Source organism: Crinia signifera, chromosome 6, assembly GCF_055691185.1.
Source record: "Crinia signifera chromosome 6, ASM5569118v1, whole genome shotgun sequence".
Taxonomy (NCBI): Eukaryota; Metazoa; Chordata; class Amphibia; order Anura; family Myobatrachidae; genus Crinia; species Crinia signifera.
Window position 1 is genome coordinate 196,522,336 of NC_139222.1, and position 17,525 is coordinate 196,539,860.

General features: G+C 42.4%; 1 protein-coding gene across 33 annotated transcripts in view; it reads left to right on the forward strand.

Moving 5' to 3' along the window:
- The window catches only part of CAMK2G (calcium/calmodulin dependent protein kinase II gamma), a 231,439-nt gene that overhangs the window by 134,494 nt on the left and 79,420 nt on the right, over nt 1–17,525 (forward strand). For all 33 annotated transcript variants that reach the window (XM_083148536.1, XM_083148533.1, XM_083148534.1 and 30 more), the window contains exons 4-5: nt 272–326; nt 7,107–7,172. In XM_083148536.1, coding sequence (XP_083004662.1) covers nt 272–326; nt 7,107–7,172 — 121 coding nt within the window. The remainder of the gene's footprint in view (nt 1–271; nt 327–7,106; nt 7,173–17,525) is intronic.

Consider the following 17,525-nt stretch of genomic DNA (forward strand, 5'->3'; position numbering starts at 1 on the left):
CCGTTAATCCTGAGTGCCTTTTTTTTTTTAATTAAGATTTAAATAATAAGGCAGCCGCCAAAAACACTACATTAAAAAAATCTGTCTACGGTTGTAAACCTTTACCTTTAAGGAGATTTACAGTTGTGTGATTTAACAAACTTTTGATAATATGAATATTACAATAATGATATATTACTGGAGTTCAGTGTATTGTTTGCTTTGTCAATTATATATTATGTATATGGAAGTATTTGATAATCTGGTTACTTAAACATTTTTTTTCTTGCAGTGCGCCTCCATGAAAGTATTTCCGAAGAGGGTTTTCACTATCTTGTTTTTGACCTGTAAGTATTTTGTTTGCTACTCACTTACGATATTGTCAGTTTTTCTACAGGAACTAGCAGGAACTCCGTTTCTGAACCTTTAATTAAAGCTCTCATTAAATGACATAATCAGGAACCAGTTCCTGAACCTGTCCTGAGCCAAAATGTGCTTTTCATAAAATAAGATTTATTTTAAAGTTCGTTTCTTTACATAATACATTTATTTCTATCTTGCTATATAGCAATATATTTTTTTTCACTAACGTCCTATGGGGATACTGGGATCGTCTCAAGACATTGGGTATTAGAGGGTATCCGCAGGAGACAGGCACATCTATAACTTTAAACTTGGTGTACTGGCTCCTCCCCTCTGATTCCCCGCCCACTAACCTGTTTAGAAAAATGTGCCCTCAGGAGAAGATGCACACTGCTGGAGCTCCAGAGAGTTTGTCTTCAGTTTTATTTATTTTATTATTTTGGGTTTGCTGTGTTGCACTTCACAGCATTCCTGCTTCGTGGGAAGTCAGGAGAAGGGTTAAGTTGCAGGCCTCTTAAGGTACCGAGCTGTCCCTGCTGCAGGACCACTGTCCTGAGAGGGTGATTGTCATTGCGGGCATTGCGCTGCAGCGTTACACCCCCCCAACATACAGCACATTCCTGACTCAGTCCGAAGACATCAGTGGTGAGTACATACCAGGGACCCCACAGTGGGGTACCCCCAGTGCATTGTGCAGCAAGATAGTGGCAGTCGTGGTGTACCTGCACAGGGACCGTGCAAGGCCCCCAGTCACAGACTGGATGCTAGGGGCTAGCTGGGACTGGGGCATGAAGGGCCCACCAGGGAAGTGCACTCACAGGGCCTACCAAGGGACATGGTCTTTTTGAAGGGGTGTGGCCACTTGACCAGAGAGGAGTGGCTATACACTATGCCATGTTGGGCCAATTTCATCCGATTTCGGCACTTTGGGCCGATAATCGGGCGAAAGTATCCCAAAATTGCAGGTGTGTGACATCGGATCTGTATATCTCCCACCCTGATAATAATGCACATAGGTCTCACAGATAATAATACAGCAAATACTGTAGCCCCCCAGATAATACAGCACATAGGTCCTCCACACACAGATAATTGTACAGCACATAGGCCCCCCCCATTCAGATAATAGTACAGCACATAGCCCCCCCCACATATAATACAGCACATAGGTCCTCCCCACCCAGATAATAGTACAGCACATAGCCCCCCCCATACAATACATTTACATAGGTCCCCCACTCAGATAATAGTATAGCACATATACATTGCATAGGTCCTCCCCACCCAGATAACAGTACAGCACATAGGACCCCCCATAAAATACATTACATAGGTGCCCCCACTCAGATAATAGTAGAGCACATATGCCGCCCCCCATATAATACATTACATAGGTCCTCCCCACCCAAATAATAGTACAGCACATAGGCCCCCCCCATATAATACGTTCCATAGGTCCCCCACTCAGATAATAGTACAGCATAGTACTATGCCCCCCTAATATAATACATTACATAGGTCCCCCCACTCAGATAATAGTACAGCACATAGGCTCCCCATATAAATTTCATAGGTCCTCCCCACCCAAATAATAGTACAGCACATAGCCCCCCCCATATGTCAACCGCCAAGGCGGAACGAAAAGCAGGTCTTGCATGAGGGATGTCTCCAAGATTCTGTCCTGGGCAGAACTACAGTACATGTGATGGCAATCTCAGCCATTTTCATCCCGGGGTGGACAACTGGTCTCAACCCCCAAGTGTTTGCAAGCATTGTGGATCGACCAGAAATAGATCTCATGGCTTCCAAGTTCAACAAGATCGCCTAATACTGCTCGAGAGCCAGAGATCCTCGGGTGGAGGCCGTGGATGCTCTGACGACGGCATGGTCCTTCAGACTGGTTTACCGTTTTCCACCACTTCCACTGCTGGCAAAGGTTCTCAAAATAATGCAAAATCAAAGAGTGGAAGCCATTCTGGTGGTGCCAGATTGGCCAAGGAGGATGTGGTACGTGTATCTTCAGGCCCTATTGGTGGAGAATCCATGGCGTCTGCCTCTAAGAAATGATCTGCTCACTCAAGGGCCCTGCGTCTACCAGGATTTAGGGCGGCTTTGTTTAACGGCCTGGAGGTTGAGCGGCAGATTCTAGCTCATAAGGGCCTCCACGCATCAGTCATAACCACAATGACTAAAGCCCGGAGACCGGTAACAGCGACCCACTACCACCAAATTTGGAGAAAGTATGTAGGGTGGTGTGAGAAGAAAGGATTTCCGCCAGCGTAATTTAACCTGGATAGGTTTCTCAGATTCCTGCAGGCCAGTTTGGATTTGGGCCTACGCTTGGGCTTTTTAATGGTCCAGATTTCGTCCCTGTCAATTCTCTTCCAGAAGAAATTGGCTAGCTTACTTGGAGGTACAGACTTACTAGAGGTCCTCCAAGGAGTCCTTTATATTCAGCCTCCTTTTGTACCACTTACAGCACCGTGGAGCTTGGACGTAGTTTTAACTATCTTACAATCGTCCTGGTTTAAATCTTTAGCATTGGTGGACGTGAAGAACCTCACCTGGAAAACTGTGGTTTTTTTGGTGTTGGCCTTGGCTTGTAGAGTCTCTGAGTTAGGGACTCTGTCTTGTAAGAGTTACTACTTCATTTTTCACAAAGACAGGGCGGAGTTGAGAACAAACCTGCAGTTCCTCCCTAAAGTGATCTCTTCATTTCATCTGAACCAACCTCTTGTGGTTCCTTCTGGTTCAAATTCTCCAAATATGCCAGAGTCCTTGGACGTGGTTCGGGCTCTGTGTGTATACGTCCAGAGAACAGCGAGAGTTCACAAGATGGACCTCCTCTTTGTGCTCTACGATGCACAGAAGAAGGGTCGCCTGGCATCAAAACAGTCCATTGCACGTTGGATTCGAGCAACGGTACAACAGGCTTATGTGGTAGCGGGCTTGCCTACACCTTCAGGATTGAAGGCGCATTCCACTAGGTCAGTGGGCGCATCCTGGGCAGCTGATCGGGGTGTTTCTGCCTTACAGCTCTGTAGAGCTGCAACTTGGTCGGGTCAGCATAGTTTCGTAGAGATTTGACGCCCTGACCAAAGAGGATACCCAGTTTGAGTGGTCGGTACTGCAGCAGTCTCCGCACGTTCCCGCTTCTTCTGGAAGCTTTGGGACATCCCCAATGTCTTGAGACGATCCCAGTATCCCATAGGACGTTAGTGAAAATAGAATTTCAATACCTACCGGTAAAGCCTTTTCACGTAGTCCTTATGGGATACTGGGCACCTGCTCAGTGCGGGGTCTCGCACAGATACTTAGTCTGTTTGTTAAAAAGTCCACCATTTTTTGGTGGCCTCATTGTTAATTTTTTTATTTTGGTTGTATGCGGGTGTGCTGGTATAAATCTCACCACATGATTCACACATGTATTTACATAGTGACATATATCATTCCTCTCGTATATTCATCCTCCTTCGGGCACATTTTTACCTTAACTGGTTTGTGGGCGGGGAATCTGAACGGAGGAGCCAGTACACTCAGTTCAAAGTTATAGATGTGCCTGTCTCCTTCGGATAGCCTCTAATACCCAATGTCTTGAGACGATCCCAGTATCCCATAAGGACTACATGAAAAGGATTTACCGGTAGATATTAAGATCCTATTTTTTTTCTTTAGCTCTGACCCCTTTGCTTCCAAATATGGTATAGCTCACAGACACTGTCTAGGTCAGGGGTAGCCAACTCCAGTCCTTGAGAGCTATCGACAGTTAACGTTTTCCAGCTCGCCTTATGTATCGGCACCTTTAGATTTTAGATGGTAGAGAAGGGAGATTTTTGAAGTGTTGAATCTGTTATAGACTGAGAACTTTACCAATAAGCACTGTTTGGAGATGGCAGAAGAAGGAAAAACTTAAGAAAACAAGCACGTAATGTCACTTAGCCACATGTAGGAGACATTTATTACAGGTGAAAAAAGAGTTTACAAAGGAATAGGATTAAGGTTGAACATTTTGGCCTCAATACTTGGTCCCATGGTCAATATCTTTGGTCCGTTTCACTTTAAAAAATATATATTTTAATAAATCTTGTGGTTAAGTTGCTGAAATATCCTCACTATCAGGCTGTTATGTTCGGCCTTTTATCTTCTGTAGAAAACAAATATGCTGACTCGCAGCTTTACCCATATGGTACCAGGTGTGTGGCAGTAGTAAGAAGACCGATCTTATAACAAACAATTATGTAATGTGGAAAGAAACCTTGAATCTTAGAGTTGCATTCTCTGATACAAAGTATACAACACGTGCATCCTAGAACCAAAACCATAAATATCCTAGAGCAGCGGTTCTCAAACTGTGGGTCCCAACCTTCTCAACATGGGGTCACGACTCCAAGAATTGTCTGTTATTTTAGACACCTCCCATCATTTTGTTCCTCCACAAAGCTGCCATGTATGTGCTGTCTGCTGACCACACATGTGATGTGATGACCTTCTACAGATACTTGCTGGGGTCCTGTCATTATTTTTATTGTCTGATGGGGTCCCAGAGCAAAATAGTTTAAGGACTCCTGTCCTAGAGTGACTGAATCAAAGCCTGTTTCAATCTTGGTTTGTAACTTGCTTTTTACCAATAATCCACATTCAGTTCAATGGAACCTGATTAATGATGCAAGGAAGAATGGCTGATAATTACATTGTCTAGATGAAGACTTTGCCTGAAGCTCATCCCAATACACTCTTCTTCTGTAATTGAAGCTAATGTTGCTTCTACCCAAGTATTAAAACAATAGGAGTAAATACTTAAGTAACCAATTATTTATAGTCTTCTCATTAGTTTTTATTGTTTTTATATATTACATATATTTGTTAAAAAATATATTTTGTCTTGATCAGAGTAAGGGAAGATATCCTATATAGGTCAATTTTGCTTCCATGATGTAACACAATAAAACAATATGTGGAATCCTTTTCTATCCCCTGTACATTGTCTGCCATGCTGCAGGGAACATTTGGGGCATGTTAATCAATGCTCTGTTGAAGCTAGGACAAGGTTTTGCCTTTGCTTTTACCTTACTGAGTTTTTTTCCTTTTTCTGCATTTTTCTAGGTGCATTTATAAACCATTCAGATCATTCCAGTTTTTGTATAGTTCCTAATTTACCACTGTTATGCCCAGGCATTATATTCTGTAAGTAAGGGACAGGCCAATATTCTGTAAAAGCTGGGAGCCAGCCAGACAAATCTAGGAGCCAAATGTAATTTTAAGTAACCAGGAAAAAGGTGCATCCTGTATATAGAAAGCCTCCAGCAAAGCAAGTGACGTGCCTGCAGTCCATATTTAGCTGCCTGGCTCCTGGCACACTTTGGAGATGGAGACCATTTTTATCACATATACAGCCCTGCTTACATTTTTACACAATTCTTTTATAAATGCTTTCCCCTAAGTAAAATACATACTTTTCTTTACTGAAATGTGGATATACAGATGTGTCCCTCTGTACGGCGTACTGAGGCTAGGTGTAGAGTTGTCTGGTGGGAATGAGCTGTGCTGAGCAGTATACCTGTAGCATCTTTTTCCATTTTTTTGTCATCTTACTCACAATGTGATGCGAGGCAAGAACACATCCCGAGACTGCACTGATTTGATTTCTTATGCAACACTTGTATATGTGGGTGTGATTTTGTCTTTATTTGTTTACAAATCACAACAGAACTACAAAAAAAGTCCCCTACCACCTCACCACCCTAGTTACTCCCTGCGTAGGGAGTAACTAGGGTGGTGTCAACATCACATCAAATTGCAATTAGCGCACCCATACAGATGTAGCGTCCCCTTCAGCAAAGCGTCGGGAAGCAGTGATCGGTGGCCTCCTTGCCTGTCTCCGCTTCAGGGAGACAGGCAAGGAGCGGGGCAGGCTGCTGCTGGTGGGTGGGGAGACTTGGTGGAGCGCTCCGACAGAACGATGCACTCGCGCCACCCTTCTGTCGGAGGACAGCAGTTGGCAATGGAATCGCCAGTAGCAGCTCAAATGAGAGCAGCTCCATCTGTATGATCAACTTCTGGCCCTAACCTTGTTGCACAGGACCTGGCACAGAGAGAAGGGATGTTTAAAACCTACATCATTAGGCTGGCTTGAGGGACAACATTTGGCAACCTCTGGCATAGGGTGAAACTAACTTGTTTTAAGCATTACCTCATATGAGCAATTCCCTTTGTATTAGTTTGACTTGTATATAATGTTGGTTGCTGATCCCTTTACCCCTAATATATAATCAGAGTTCTGTGTCCACAATAAAAGTATTTGCCCTTCATTATATCCATGGAGCATAGTGTCTTATAATTTATGTTTTACAGTAGGAGATGGTCTGAAAAAAGATTCAGAACGTCTGCTTTGAAATCTGTTTTATTTCAACAAAAAAAAAGACCATCCAGAAATGTTTCATGTTTACAGCGAAAGGCACAATAATTTCTACCCTCCCTCCTCCTAATGGGATACATTATGTTTGTTTGTCTGCTTGGAAATGTTAAGGGTCCCTCATGGGTAGTTAATGCCTAGTCTGAGTCACTGTGCCTGCTATCAGTCAGCTTGCAGTTTCTGAGAGTTGCTCTTAACACAGCGCCAATTGACCCTTCCTGGCCTGCAGGTCTTTTAGAGAGAGGGAATGCTCTGCCACAGGCTCCCCTTAGGCTCCCAGCTTTGCTGCCTTTTTCTTTTTTTTTGTTATCCCACCCATTTCTCAAATGTCTTTTTTCTTTCTGTCTCTCAGGGTCACAGGCGGAGAGCTGTTTGAAGATATTGTAGCGAGAGAATATTACAGTGAGGCTGATGCCAGGTGAGGATAAATCCGTCACATCCCGAAGGCCAAAGTACATTTTCTCAATCGCATTCTGTGTCTCTACCTTTCCAGGGAAAACCACTTGCCTCAGAAATGCGCATGGAAAAAGAATCCCTCTCAATATTTCTGCTGTGTGTGCAGCAGAGGTGTATATAGTCCTGGACGAACTCAGTGTTTGGCTGTCTATTTCATGGTTCTCAGGGATTAGTATACCTGCTGCCTTCACAGAGTACAGAAATAAATACATGATATGCTAGTCCTAGATTATTCACTGTAGTGATTGGCCTCATTATTTTATATCATTCAAATAGTTTTTGGTACTTGTTTCCTAGCACGGCGCCACCGATTTTGATTGTATCCATCGGGTCGGAAAAATTGGGTCGATCACATCGCATGCCAACCAAATCGCATGCGATGAGATTGACCCGATTTTTAATTTGGAATCAATGTAAAATGGTCCCTGAGACCCGATTTTACATTGATTTCAAAGTAAAAATCCCCAAAACCCCCCATTTTAATACCAAACCCCCCCCTCATGTTTCAAATCCCCCCCCATTGTTAACGCCACCCCACTATTGACGCCAACCTGAATCGCAGCGGGCCCGCGAGGGGCGGCGGTACGCGTCCTCCGACCTTTTCATACCCCTACTATCCACGTCGGCGTGGAGTTGAATTTATATAGTGTGGCGAGCCTGAAGCGTGGCGAGCGGACGCGGATACCTTCACAGGTATCCGTGTCCCCGCGCGGGCTTCACAGGTATCAGCGGGGCTCGGTGGCTCGCTGCGCTCGCCACACTATATAAAATCAACTCCACGCCGACGTGGATAGTAGGGGTATGAATAGGTGGGATGGCGTTAACAATGGGGGGGGGGGCATTAAACATACTTTTTAACCATATTCAATGTGAAATTGGCCATATTGGCCCATTTCACATTGTCACCTATGTAAATTAGCTGGTGATTGACACAAAATCGGCTCCATCACGTTGATTGTATGCCTTAAGTGCCTTAAGGCATACAATCAACGGGATGGGCTAGGAAACAAATACCTTGTTTTTTTTATTATTGTTTACATAATATATCAATTTCAGCCATTGATCTTACAAAAACAAACAAGGAAACCAATAAACAAAAAAGGGCACTTGTTTAGTTTCACAGTGGCAGCATGGCCGCGCGCTACTTCTGGGTTGCACTCGCCACACATGCTATCGTGGATAGTTCATACCCCCACTATCCACGTTGGCATGGAGTTGATTTTATATAGTGTAGCAAGCCACCGAGCCCCGCAAAGGGACACAGACCTGGAAGTAGCGCACGGCCATGCTGCCGCCGTGAAACTAAACAAGTACCCAAACAATCAATCCAGTCCTTTTTTTAATGCATATTCTGCACGTTTGTAGGATTAGATATATGTAAAGGTCCTCCCCTCAGAGAAGTCGCATACCTATCCTATTTAAGTTCCACAAGCATAACCCTCAGTGGCACTCATGTATTATCCATAGCTTTTATTGTGGACTTGCAACTTGGTGGGACTGCTATGCTATTACTGGTGCCTGCACTTGTTGTTACCCCCTCTGTCCCTATAGATCAGGGCTGGGCAACACCGGCCCTCCAGATGTTGATGAACTACACATCCCAGGATGCTTTGCATTAGTTTTGCTATGTGGCCATGCTGAAACTGATGCAAGGCATGCTGGGATGTGTAGTTCATCAACATCTGGAGGGCCGGTGTTGCCCAGCCCTGCTATAGATTTTAAGATTGCAGCAGGGCCCTCTTACCTCAAAGTCTGTCTGTTGTTACCTACAGATGTACCAGGATCCGTCCTTGGCTGGCGCCAGCCAGATCCCTTTCACTGGCGAGTGCCGGCGACAGGGACTGGGGCGCACGTGCTTCCCAGTAACACGGCGGCTGGGCAGTCCCTGCAATGATGTAGCCTGCTACATCTGTAGTTTGTTTTATCACTGTCTACAATTGTAAAGCGCAATGGAATCTGCTGCGCTATATAAGAAACTGTAAATAAATAATGCCCCCTTGAGCCACCCGGGAACTTTCTGGGTGGCTGGATGCATGCATTATATTGAATGCGATCCCAGCCAAGCCTGCACGGTACAGAAGTAATCCTGCAGATTAGTTCTCCAGCTGCTGTGACTCAGAGGCTCCAGTGCACACGTCTTGGCATCGCTTTGGACCTCCTGTCATTCACGTGCAATTTGGACTCTCTTCCTGCAATTGATCGCCACATTCACAGGAAAAGAGCACAAATTGCAGTTGAATTGCATAGGCTATGAGGGCCTTAAGAAACATGCAATTTGATAGAACATTTTTTTTACTGAGCCTAATGAATACATAATGATGCTATTTCATTGTATGTCTGGTATTGTTTGCTAAAGTTACCAAGTAAGGCTATGGGCCCAGTAGCACTGTATGAATCTGTCTGTCCTCTATTCTTGCCTTTATAGCGCTTTTACGCCTTGTCACTAGACACCAGTGGCACCACAATATGATTGTATTTGGCATATGTATCCCTTACTGTTGTGGTCAGGTGGGTCAGTGGAGGGTCCTCCTTTATAAATCTTTTATGTGAACTATATTAATAAAGATAAATGTTATTTTGCACATATTCTAAATGGCTGATTCTGCCTTAGGTTCTTTTGGTGTTGCACATGCCAAAGAATTAATAATCTGCCCTAGTCTTATTGCCCTAGTGATTAACATGAATCGATAACAAGTGAAAAATGCCTTTCAGTAATATGATGAAAGGAAATAATTGGTTGATGTTATATATTTGTGTGGATTTGGCATATGTCAAATCACAGGCATATTTCTAAGCATACATGGTAACATGCTGAATGCCAATAAAATACCCTCTGCCTGAAAAATAAAAAAAACTGCCTTTTGCTGCCAGCTGACCATGGGTATTGCTATATATGTTTAGTTTTTGCTTTTCTTTGCATTTTAATTTAAAAAGGATGTCCTGTATAAAAATAGCTTCCACGTCTTCCCTGTATGTAACTATGTCCTGTCACTAGCCATTTGCTGCAGAGATTTCATGTCTTCCTCTCTGTTTCCATAGCATCCTTATACTGTTGTTACAATAGGCAGAGCTGCACCGTTTTGTTTTTGCATTATTCACAGACTTAGATCTAAAGTCTGTATGGTGTAATGCACTATGCATTGCCAATATGAAGACATTTCTCACCTGTACTGTGGTCGCACCACCAAAAAAAACTATACACAGACTCTGCGTTATGGCAAATTCTCAGTCTTAGATAACTGGGATTTAAACACAAAATGTTTAATGTATTTCTTTACTGATCTCATTTTGTGTCTAGCTACACATAGAAAAAAGCCTGGAAACTGTTGTGGTAAAGCTGTGATTTTAAAAGTTGTTGTTCACACTTCCATTAAATGAGGTACATCCAAGTGAATGGGGATGTTTTGAGATGCCGGCTGACTGCAGCATCCCAACGCCCAGAATCTCAACTCCTGAGTGGTATTCTAGTACTCTAAGCCCCTCCTAGGTGCCTAACCCCTAACTATCTTCTTAGTGTAGTGCTTGTCCATAACCCATTCTAGGGATGGCCATTAGTGTAGTCACCATAGATGGTTGCCATTGATCCATCCATCGATGGGGGTAAACTATGTGATTGGATGATCATTGATAGTTTTAGCTATCGATGATCATCCATTTTCTGTGGCTGACTGGGCCAATCAGAACATGGGGCGGAGCTTCAGGGTTGCCAGGGGTGGAGTTATGCTCTGTGTACTGGCACCTTGATAAAACCAAAAACATTGGCTCTGCTGTGCCATGGATGGAGGGAAACCCATCTGGTTCTCCCTCACTGATGGCAAAAGTATACCACATCCACCCTAACCCATCGATAATTTAGAATCATCGATGGTAGATGGCCATCCCTAACCCAAACCTCTCCTATTCTGCCTAAACCTAACCTCGATCCCCTGACTGAAACCCGAACAAGCCTAGGTATGCTAATGTTTGTGATGCCTTTAATCGGGATTCCGGCGTTAACATCCGTCGGTCTACTGGCCAGAGTCGGGATTTCTGTGTCAGTATGCTGGATGCAGTGTGAATGGACTTGTATTCCCAGATATGAAGCATTGTTTCAGCTCAACAATGGCTAATTGTAACGACTATTACAGCAAGAAATACGTTGCGTAACTAACCTGGAGTGATTTAGTAAGTGGTCAGGTATAGTTAGTGTGGCTGATTACCGCAGAATGTCTCAGGTAGGACAATGACAATACTTTCTAAAGGCACGGATTGTTTTTCTTTGGAGAATGAATGTAAAAAGTGATGTTATATTGTAAATCTGATTCTGTGTTTAATGATAATGCTTGTTTCCCCACTCAAGGCAAGGCTGAACACACATCACATCTTGATGCTAGAATGTTTGAGGGATAGAGGCTACTGTGTGTTCAGCCTGATCTTAGGTGGGAAAATAGGCATTATCATTCGTTAAACAAAGAATCAATGTATAACTTTTGTTTTAAAAAATTTGCGGTAAAATATGGGCGTGGTATAAAAGATCTACACTGTCAGACAGTTATTGGGTCTTCACCAAATTGTCAGCATCCTTAAGGTCAACAGGGTCAAAAGGCTGACTGACAAGTGGGTAGGGTCAACATTAAAAATGTGTACCCATGTGGGTTTGCTACACTCACCACGCTACGGGCAAGTTACTATTCTCATCCATTGTCCATCTGAGTAGTACAAATCTGTTCTGGTTCATCTTATCCTCTGTTTGCAGCAAACGCAACACTTTCCATGAATAGTGTCCCCATGGACACATGCGTATGCGATTCGTCGCAGCAGGCTGAGGGTGAAAACCCAAAAGCTGAAGATGACACATCCTGTAAATCAAGCAAAAGTTGGAAAAACATGAACCCCGCCAAAAACGTTTCAACCTTTGCCATGCCTGCCTTATGTACATGTCCACCTTACACACTGTCCACCTTATACCTGTCAACCTTGTCGACCATTTTACCCTGTCAACCATGTGAGGTTGACCTACTGCATACATTGGAACCTGTGTTAGGTGGGGGAGATTACAATCTATATAACACATTGTCGGGCAGGTCTATTAAGCCTAGTGGATAGTGAAAGGAGATAACGCACCAGCCAATCAGCTGTGCTTGAAATATGACAGGTGGAATTTGATTGGTTGATCTGTTATCTGCTTCCACTTTCTCTGCACCAGGCTTCATACATCTGCTCCTATATTTTAAGGTGGTATACAGTGGCATTATTCTTGGTCTAATAAACCAGTTTCTGGCATGTGGAAAAGGCATTTTAAAGGTATGTTCTTTGATTAACCATTCACATTTTATGTTGGCACATTTAACTAAAGTGTGTATAGCTGGGCAGTGGCAGGTGTTTGGAATTCCCCTAGTGCCCCACCTAGTGACTGGGCGGTCCGAATGACAAAATGTCCTTGCTATACAAGTGTTGGACTTGCAGATGTAGCTCTTCTGTAGCTCTTATTCATTTCAGGACATATCCTAAAGATGCATAGCAACTGTAGTGCATTTCCCCTAACGTCAGGCAGCCCCATTTTTCCTGCGGCTGTGTGGCTGAACACCTCTTTAGGCAAAATAGGTCACTTTGATGGTATAGAAGGGGAAGTACGCAGGAGAAACCAACCTGGAGCTCTGCCAAAATGACATGTTCCCCATAGTTAGTTGCTAATGCAGCATTAAACAGCTGCGTTGCTGCATGAGGGCAGCACTGAACAATGCACTTTCCTTTTTCTGACCTTTCCACATAGGAAAATGTCAGCTTTCGTACTTTTAGTCCTATATTTTATGATCGGCCTTTATTCGTGTAATAACTGATGCATTTGTATTTTTATGCCAAGCTTCTGAGACATATGGCATAGCTAAGTCTGTGTTCAAGACTGTGAAAGTAAGTTCTGGCTGCAGGGATGGGAATAGTCTGTGAAGTGAATTTGTCATTGTCAGACTGCATGGGCACCTTAAATTGGTATTTAGGAGGGTTAGGTAATCTGTTCTCACAGCTAAGTAATGATCACACTGCTATTTTGGAGAGGATTGTCTGGAAGTCAGGGGATAAATGAGAAAATAGAGTCTGAAACGTGTAGAGTTTGCAGTATTCCTTTTAAAGAGAAATGAGTGAGTTACAAAAGACGGGACAGTGTTTTTTCATTTCCTGTTAGATCCGGTCCCAAGGACATAGAGACTCTCAGAACAGTGTGGCACTTGTGTCTGCTACAAAGCTTGATTGATATGGTATCCACTGATAGGCGGCATTTTACTGACGGGGAAATAAAAAAAAAAATTGAATTGAGTTCTACTTAGGGAACGTTCCCAAAACCAAGTTGCTATGTGTGTGCCAGCCACAGAGACACACTGAGACTTTGTCCATTTTTGGGCAAGATCTTGCATGTCAGACTTGTCTCTCTCACTGCACTGGGTGGTATTTGGGGACCGCGCAGGGCCTTTTATGCTAGAAAGATATCCTGGGAAACGTTGGGCATATTTTTTTCTAACCACAATCTATAGCAGATGTACAGTAAGCCCAAAGGGAAACTGTTTTTTTTAATATAGTGATAGTGCTTTTACGCAGATCCTTGCTGAGTATTTGTACTTCAGGTGACTGTTCCATGATAGAAGTGTAGTGTGACATACTGTACTTGTCTGCTTTAATCTTTCAGCTGCCTCGAATTACTGTATTTATTTCCACTATATAGCATTTAGTTTTTTTTATATCACTTTGCATATGGCAGTGTTTAATAAACTTCTCAGGTACATTATTATCACAATTTTGGAGTTGGCATTGTAAGGTGTTAATTTTGGGGATCAAGGGCTCTATTTCTATGGAAGTCACTTCCTCAGTGGATGGGAGAGGCAGTCTATTAAGATCAGATTCACATAAACATTTTACTAATTGTCCTAAAACAATACAACCCAAATGCTTAGATCTCTTTTCTGTTTAGCTTATTTTGTTTACTGTGTGTTATTTAAAATGAAAATGTAAAGCACACAGGGGTACAGTATATCCGGGTTGGGCTGATTTCAGCTTCAGAGGGACTCGAATACGGATGCTGCATTGCAACCCTGCAGCAGCTCCACTCTGCACCCATCGCAAACAATAGTATTGAATCTTTAAGTTCTAATGGGAGAAAAGGGCTATATGGATAACATTATTAAAATAATAATAATTGTTATTATAGGGGGCTAACCACCTAAAGACTCCATTGGTCCATTGTTTGCTTTCTTCTCAACAGTACCCTTCGACCCATCCCAGTGCCCTTTTCTCAATGTAGTTGAGGTGTGATACAGAAATCTTACAGTATAGTCGTTTACGCATGTTGCGTAATTTTAAGGGATGTGTGTTGACATACTGTAATTTGAATATTGTGCGTATGTATGTGTGTGTGTGTGTGTGTGTGTGTGTGTGTATGTATATAGATAGATAGATATATAGATATAGATATATCTAATATATACAGGGTTGTGAAGCGGCGGCACTCGGAAATAATAACAGGAGGCTCCTTGGATGCCAACGTTTCTGAGCCACACAGGCTCCTTTATCAAGGAGCACTGATGCTCCTGCACCTTGATAAAGGAGCCTTTGTGGCTCAGAAACGTTGGCATCCAAGGAGCCTCCTGTTATTATTTCCGAGTGCCGCCGCTTCACAACCCTGTACATGTATGCCCAGCAAACTGCTGCAAGCATTTGAAGGGCACCGGGCATTGTCTACATCATTTAAGGTTTATTCTTGCACTATTCTGAGTGCCGCCCTACTCCTCTACATATATATATATAGTTGTCTCTTGGAAGATTGAGTGTGCTGGTTCTACAAACCTCTATATCTATATCTATATCTATATATATATATATATATATATATATATATATATATAGATATCTATAGACAGGGGGGGTACTGTTGCTGCGCTCACACTCTTTATGAGGTTTTTTCACAAAGGCTATGCTGTCACCTCAGATCAGTTCCTTTATAGGATTTATCCAGGTGTAAATATGTCCGTTATATGGATGGCTGCTTATTTCTCCTGTTGAGACGTTTGTTGTGGCGTCTTGGGTAAATTCACTGGGAAAAAGGGGTGAGAAAATAGCGCTCTATAGTGTAGTAGTTTTCATAGCCATTCTGCATTTAAATAATATTGTGCGTACCGTATGAAAATAAATTTAGTGCTCATCAAACAATTCTTTGTCTGTGTGGGTTCTTTTACCAGGATACTACCCGGATTGTGCCGTTTTCAAAGAATCCTCTTTGTCCACAGGTTCTTTCAAAATCCCGTGCAATTTAGGACCGTGTGTCCCACAGTGGAAAAGAAAGAGAACTCCAATTATAATATAAAAGGAGTTTTTTAATAAAGTGCTTCAAAGTAAAGTGAACAAAATTGCTTACATAAGTAAAAAAGTTGCTGGAGTAGTGAACGGTTATCCCTCAACGCGTTTCATCACTTATGCCATATGCAAATGGCTGGACTTCATCAGGAGAGTGGTTACAATGTTACCTACAATGCCTATTTATAGGGTGGTCACTTAAGGATGCACGCCGTATAAGGCGCTTCCGGTATGTGTAATTAGCGTAATTGGCGTATTTGTGCGCATGCGCGAGACTCCCACAGTCTCGCGTGCGCTTCTGACTATCAGAGACGTTCTATACCACGTCTCTGTGTGTTCAGCGTGGTTAGCGTAATTTCAGCGTTTCCATGCGCATGTGCGAGACTCTCAGGGTCTCGCATGCGCTGCTTGTAGTTAGGGACGCTCGCTATCGCGTCTCCGGATAGCTACAGCTGTATCGTCGTGCAGTCACTTCTCAGACCTGCGCGAGACTTCTGTAGTCTCGCGCCTGTTGCTGCGGACGCTTCCTTGTTGCTAAGTAAACGCTGGAATGTGATAGCGTCCGCACAGATATTACTGCGGACACTTTCAATCACTAAGTGAGTATGTTCACATAATTATGGAAACGTAGCCATGGGAACATCCTGTCTCTGGTTGTTTCTTTATGCTTTCCGATTGACTACATGGTGATTAACAGTATTTGTTCCCCTTGAGTTGGTATTAGTTGTTTGTAAAAGTGCCACGCTATAAATAATCATTTACAGAGGATTTGGCCATCAAAGTACAATGCTAAATATAAATACACATATATATATATATATATATATATAAAATAAAGATATACATATACACATGGAACATTTATAAAAGCATGAATAAAAATGCATAAAAAATACATAAAAAATACAAATAAGTACACACATATATACAAAAATCACAATATTATACACATAAGGTGCAGGTCGTATCCAACAGTTTCAGAATAGTTTTAAAATGCATAGATTAGTTATTTAGTATTAAAATCAGCTTTTCTGTTTTTAATTTAAAAGGATGTATTGAAAGAAGTAAGACAATAGGTTTTATCAAGATATTACATGGGGTTATTAGTCATGTTCAGAGAAATGCTGCTATCTCAAATGACTCGTTTAACCCATGTGGTGCCATGGTGTTAAGAGTAAAGATCCAGAACATCTCTCTCTGTGACAATAATTTCTCATGATCACCCCCTCTTGGTCCCAAACACACATGCTCAATAGCTTTAAAATGTAGGTCTCCAGGATTAGAACTGTGAACTTTTAAAAAATGTTAAGGAACAGAGTGATTTTCTAATTTATTTTTAATAGCTCTGACATGCTCCTGTACTCTAATCTTCAAGTTTCTTTTGGTTTTCCCAATATATTTTAGTTTGCAGGAGCACTCTAGTTGATATATCACCCATGTGGTCATACAATTCATGAGATCTTTGATCTTATATGTATTTGTGTTGTTATAATTATTGAACTCATGATTAACAGGGCTTACATATTTGCATATCACACAAGAATTACATTTAAAAAAACCTTTTGTATTGCCTAGCCAATTTTTGGGGACAACAGCAGGTTGTAGTAAACTTGGTGCTATGTGATCCTTCAGATTTTTCGCTTTCCTGAAGGCTATCAAAGGTTTATCGGGCAGTACTGTACTTAAAATTGGGTCTGTTTTTAGTATTTCCCAATGTTTATACATCACATTCCTTATAGATATATATCTCTTAGAGCAGCACTCCCACAATATTCAGGTAATTGCTCTGGTGCCTTCCCATGAGGGATGTACAATCCCACAGGATACAAGTACAGTTACGGCGGCACCCAGAGGCTGATACATATGACAAAACACTGCAGTGTTTATCAGCCTCTGGGTCCCGCCGTTACTGTATATGTGTGTGTATGTATATAAACCTAAAGCAGTCTGGCATATTTTCCTGTGCTTAGCACAGTTCAGTATAGGAAATATTTGA